Genomic DNA, 6,202 nt, shown 5'->3' with positions numbered 1-6,202 from the left:
TACTCTCGTGTTTTGCATCTTCCCGTCGCCGACAACCCCCTGCGACGTACTCTCGTGCCCTGCAGGTTCGAGTTTTGTTTTGTTTCGTTTTGTAACTGCAACTCAAGCAAGTTTTCCTGCCTGCACCGCGACCATCTTCAGTGCAAGTAAAATAATCTTTAATCAACAACTAAGCGTCCGCGCCTAATTCTAGCGTGCCGCCTGCCTTCCCCGACCCGGCGTGTCTGGGCTGCTGGCCACAGCCCGCCGCGCGAAAAACCCCTGAAGGCCTCGGACCGCTCCCTGGCCTGCACAGATGTGAAGCCCTCCTCCTCCAACTTGGGCGGAAACTGCTCAAGCCTCTTATACGGCTAGCAGCCAATCGCTAGCTGCCATGTGGGAATAATTTAGCCAATAGTGGGACACAAATTTGCATGCGAATGGCAGGAACTCCTTTGCACCGGGGTTCTCTCTATGCAACTGAGAATTGCACCGTGCAAAGAAAGCTCCTCGTGGCAGGAAATAATTTCCTGGAAATAATTCTTCAGTGCCGAAGCGCGCACACACACACAATCATACCCTTTGGGTCATGACATCTATAACCCCTCAAACTTTTGCATACTCCAAAATGAACCCAGCTTCTGCAAGGCACATTGTGGGGGTTGAGTTTCCAGATGGGCTAAGGAGCGAGACAACTGTACAGCTCACTAAAGAGGCAAAACTAGAGGATTACAGGATATAGTATGACCTTGTTCAAATAGCAGTAAGACCACAAATAACAGGTTGGTTGGTATCTCTGTTCTACCAGGGAGTACTGCCTCAACCAAGACAGAATTTGGGATAAGGCTAAAAGAATATTGAGCCAAAACAAAGCTCCAGAAAGTGCATATGTTACTGTTAACGCATTATTTCTACTTTTATTCCATTCATTCTATACTTGTTTAAAAGAAACTTTTTAAAACAAAGCTAAAGATTAACCAGCTAGTGAAATGAGGAATAGGAGCCTGTGAAATAGTAGAGAAAGAAGCTTCAGGGTTTTAAATTATCCCAGAGAGCCCCTCAAAGGCACAGAATGGTCAGCAGATGGCACTATTTCATCACAAAGCCAAGCTGCGAAGCAGCCCCCACCCTGCAGCAATGAACTTTACTCCAACTACAAAAAACTCCTCACAAGCCTTGAAAACCCATTACCTCGTTGGGAGGGTGCAGTTAAACCCATAATCCTGCAGACAGGTCTGTGCAAATCAGTTCCAGTGCAACCACACCAACCTAGAGTCCTGTTCAGTTCAAGGGAGGAGGCTGCTCCCAGGGAAGTTTGACACATCCGGACCTTGTGTATCACCCTGCCTACTAAAACTTGTATTAATATAATGCTGCTTTCATGGGAGAGAAGGGAAGACAGATACATTCCTTAAGCCCCTCAGCTTCAGATGTGATCTCTATCACCTAATCACAGCATGCAACCTGTGATATGATACTGAAAACAAAGTGAAGTATATTCAATAAAAATGCGATTAGTGTTTTTAATAGCACTACCAAAGGAAATCCCACAGGGATAAAGTTCATTAGTGGCTTAAAAATCATTGCCTCTGTTCAACTAATTGTAATGCTGTTTTAGATACAGTGTTTGTAACTATGACACATGCAAATTCATTCAGTAAAGTAACACCCTTGTAAAGTCACCGAGAGAGTTGTTTTATTATGATTATTTTAATGCTCACTATGTTTTACAGGCTTAGAGTAAACTATCTATCTCTCAGTTGCTCACAGCACTGAATCATATGAACAATAAGTTGCCAACAGAGCCAAGAAATACATTGCAAAAACATTTTTTGACTTGTATTTTCTGACTTGTATATTTGTACTATCAACAGTGCACAGAATTTAAGCAGAGATCAATATTGGATTATTTGGAGAATACCCCTTTATTAAAAAGAAAGGCATAGCGTGGACCATAAATAGCAGTGCTCCAATGGCTTGGAGGTGAGCCATAACGTGGCCTTATCCCACAGCAAACTGTCAAAAGATGAATGGATAGTGTGATCCTGACATGTTCCAGTCAAATCCCAGTTTATGAAACTACATTCTACCCAACTAAAAATATGGTCTTTGGGTAGTTTCAGCTGGACACATTGTTGTTCTTCTCCTGTTCGCAAAATTGTTGTGTATAGTGCCATTGTGCATGCTTATATTCCATAGCAGAAGTGGTTGCATTCCAGTGGTAGGTATCACAATTGTTCCTAAGGGTCACTGAAATTATCTCTTGAGACTCAAAAGCCTTTTGACATTTCTCTAAAACACACCTTATCTGCAGAATTACGTGTTTTATTGAATAGTCCCATTGTGATCTTGCCAACTTCAGCGCTTTTCCTGATGTGTTCCCAGTAGGAACTAGCTCCATATCGTTACAGTATCAATATTTTCAGAACCACCTGGATTGCACACCCATGAGGAAATTGCATCCCTGCAGTTCAAAGTTCACTTCCTTATGCTCTACAGATTGGGGCGGGGAGGAGGGGGGGGGGAAGGACCCCCATGAGCACTGCTACCATCTCCCAACTTGAAACAACGTTCCCATTCAACCTTTGGCTGAGAAGCACCTAAAATCACATTTTAAGATGCAAGACGATATCACATTGCAATTGTTAAACTCATATACTTTACCTTCTAACTGCCTCACTGCCCTTTGGAAATATCATTTAGTAGTACTGTACAGAACTGGAAATCTTTTTAGTTTGTAGCAAGGCTCACAGAGCTGACACACTGGACTTTGAGGCTATAAAGCAGTAGTTAGATGCTTGAATGAAAGCAGAACACTATACTCAGCTCAAGAATAGCTAACTGCTGATTAATGCCAGATCACTCAAATTCAATATAGACCACATACAAATGTAGCGACAACTCCAGATTCCCCATAAATCAAGCAAACAACCACCAGTAATGGCAACGGTTCTTCATTATTTTTCTCCCCCCTCATCATCAAAAAGTTCCCTGCAATTTGACACATTTTCTGCCTTAGATGGAAAACAGAAGTTGGACAAGAACCCGCAGATTTGTTACATACTTGTGCAGCAGAGCTACTATAGAACTTCAGAAGACTACAGCTACACATAGGGTGCAGACAGAAGTTACACTTGTGACCTGATCAGCCCCCTGAAAGTGCTCTACAACCATGCCGTGACATGTCAGAAGAATCACTTCCTCAGTTTTGCTGGAGGTGCGTCGATTGATGAACGCCTGAGTATTGTTTGCCTGCTGGCTACAGTGTCGCACTGACAGCTCATGTCCATACTGTGGTCAATTATTACCCCCAGGGTCCCTTTCATTCGTGGTGCTAGTCAGTCTTGTGCCACCAACCCTACAGGTGTGTAGGGGATTGTTTGTCTCCAGGTGGGGCACTTTACATTTCTTCATGTTGAACTTCATCCGATTCCAATCCGACCAGCCTAACTTCAAGCATGACCACACTTCCCCATAACTTGGCCAGTGAGCTCTTCATCCCCACATCCAAATCATTGATAAAGATGTTAAAAAGCACTGGACCAAACACTGACCCCTGGCCACTTCTTGCCAGGATGACACAGATCCGTTCATTAGAACTCTCTGGGTCCTACCCCACAGCCAGCTTCCTACCCACCTGTCAAGCAGTTATGCCCACAATCCTCCAATTTTCTCATGAGAACATCGTGGGATACCAGCTCAAAGGCTTTATTGGAGTCAAGGTCTTGAGTGTTAAAGGATTGCTAAAGAAGAGGAAAAAAGCTTTTTTTGCAGTTAAATTAGGGCACATTTAAAACTCCTGAAGCCTTCTGATCTCTAAAGGTGCATTAAAATTGCATTTACATCCTTCCACAAAACTGCCAGTCTGGAATAACAGCTCATACAAACACATGAACATATTTATGAAAGCCATCATCATTACTGACATTCAGGAGACATTTGAAGGATTGAGAATGAATACTTTAAACACAAAGTACTGACACATGGCAGGACATTGTGTGGAGAAGCACTGCATCTCTACAGTCCTTGTATCTTTAAATCTGCCAGAGCGCCACTTTCCAGTAGCCTTTGTATTCTTGGCAGGACAATGTTTACAGTGAAAAGTAAAATGATATGGTATCAAGTGATTCATGTGAGAGGGACAGTTATAGTGTTTCTTCCAATTTAGAGCACAGCTGATATCCCCAGTCCCCTCCACAACCCCCCCCCCAAACTGTACACACACAAGTAGATCACAGTTCTACAAACAAGCTACTAACTTAGATACATCGATAGTATCCAAGGTTAAAAAAAAAAAACAAAACAAAACACCACAAAAATTGTGCTTTACTTTTAACTCAGTGCACCCCACCCCATCCACTGAGCCCAGCACATGCTCATTAGACACATTGCGTTAGTTGGACCCAGCTCATCCAATGTCTGTTTAAATCAGACACTTTAGCAGGGCTTTTTTGGTGCTTTTATCTAAAGCTGATTCAGTCAGCTATTAGCCAATTGAATCAGCTTTAGATAAAAAAAAAAAGTGCCAAAAAGCCTCATTGAAGTGCCCGATCTATACAGATGGTTGCAAGGCTGGGTCAAACTAACATGCTACTATGTTAGTTTCCCTGTCCCATGTACAGCATTAGAGAATAAATATTATTGGAAAGGTTGCAAGTGGATGGTTTTATGGCTTTTTCTTGTATATTTCCCCCCTCCCCATCATCTTACTGAAGTTACCAGTTGGTTTCTGGGACACTTCTGGCTATTCTTGAAGATAACCATAGCAACAAAGAAATAACCATATAGACAGAGGGCATCCAATCTGTACTGTTATTTTTAGCTTTTAAAGTGTCTTGATGCACTGGATTTTTAGTTACGGCAATCCCTGCAAAAATCTTAAATCATTTTAATGACTGTAATAGGGCTTAAGGATCACCTTTAAGTCCTCAATGTAATTAGGGCAAGACTATCAAATCATGTCTTTGCAAATCTCCTCAAGCCTGATGGCTTAGGAAGCTGTGATGGCTGGGTGGGAAAGTACCCAGTCCACCTCCTACCAGACTGTTATTTAGGTCTGCTGCTCCTAAAAAGGCTGCCAGGATAGAGGACCTAAAAATTAATTTTTAGGGTCACCATATTACAAGAGCAAATGCCACTTGCATATCTAACACCTGGAAAAACAGCTACAAGATGAAAAAGAACTCGTTAATTAATGTGAAAGTTTGGGCCTGACATTGCTTCAAGAACTTCAAACATTACCACCTATAAGCTTCAATACTTGCAACTTAACTATCATTTGGAAACAGTAAAATGTGTTATTTAGATTTATTTCATGTTACAAATAAAGTTTCAGTTTCTGGTCAGCTGACGCTGGTTTCAAACAGAGTAGGAGCTTTGCATAGCCATGAAGCAACTGGATTAAGCAGACTCAACTGCCCAAATGTCTGACTGAAGACGCACTCAATGTGAATACCTCGAGTCATAATATCCAGTTAAGTGTTAAGGGGTAAATTCTAGAGATTGACACAAACACTGCTATATCTCCTTAAACTCTTTAAAACTAAGACGAATCATGCTGAAAGAGCAGAATGTTTTTGCCCCAAAACCAATTAAGGGCACAATAATTATTCAAGTATACTATGGGATGGAGCTGTCCTGACTCACTTGTCCAGGAATTCCTATTGAGTTGTCTAATTCCTGTCAAACTGAAGTCTGCAACATGTGGGGTCAGGAGGACTGGGTCTGCAACTGCACCACAGAAGCAGGGATGTGCTAGAGGCATTTTATATTTAAGCTAAAATTTACTTGAGCCCTTATCATTAGTACCTTCATTTTTAAAATATATGAGGCACAAGTATGTGTGTGTAGTCATTTTATTCATAATTTGAGTCGTCTTGGGATACCAAAAGTATTTCTAATTAAGGTGATTTGACAAAATTGTTGACCTCATTTCAAAACATCCACTAATCCAGTTCTCATTCAATGCCAATATCAAATGTTAAAAGGAACATAAAAACAAACATGCACACAATTGTACAGTTTTCATAAATGTCTATTTCATTATTTGTGGGTAGCGCATTTAACAGTTAAATACATTTAAATATGTTTAAGTGACTGCACTAATGCAGAATTGATAACTAGATGGGTAACCAATTTAACTAGAAACCAGCTAACAAGTAACTGTCTAAATATTTCAAATACAGCTCTTGTTTTAGGTCATCGGGAGGGGGGGGGGGGGGGG

The 6,202-nt window shown here is 41.4% G+C and overlaps 1 protein-coding gene across 4 annotated transcripts in view; it reads left to right on the top strand.

Annotated features, from left to right (window-relative positions):
• COMTD1 (catechol-O-methyltransferase domain containing 1) overlaps positions 1-6,202 on the top strand; it is a 66,222-nt gene that overhangs the window by 35,578 nt on the left and 24,442 nt on the right. Inside the window, exon 8 of one of the 4 annotated variants that reach the window (XM_025212922.1) lies at positions 2,999-3,555. The exons of the other annotated variants lie outside the window; for them this stretch is intronic. Coding sequence (XP_025068707.1) covers positions 2,999-3,124 — 126 coding nt within the window. The 3' untranslated portion in view covers positions 3,125-3,555. Of the gene's footprint in view, positions 1-2,998; positions 3,556-6,202 lie in introns of those variants that run through there. 4 annotated transcript variants of the gene reach the window in all.

The sequence above is a fragment of the Alligator sinensis genome, unplaced genomic scaffold (genome assembly GCF_000455745.1).
Source record: "Alligator sinensis unplaced genomic scaffold, ASM45574v1 scaffold109_1, whole genome shotgun sequence".
NCBI lineage: Eukaryota > Metazoa > Chordata > Crocodylia > Alligatoridae > Alligator > Alligator sinensis.
The sequence above is the reverse complement of the archived record's forward strand: the minus strand, read 5'-3'. Positions and strand labels throughout refer to the sequence as shown.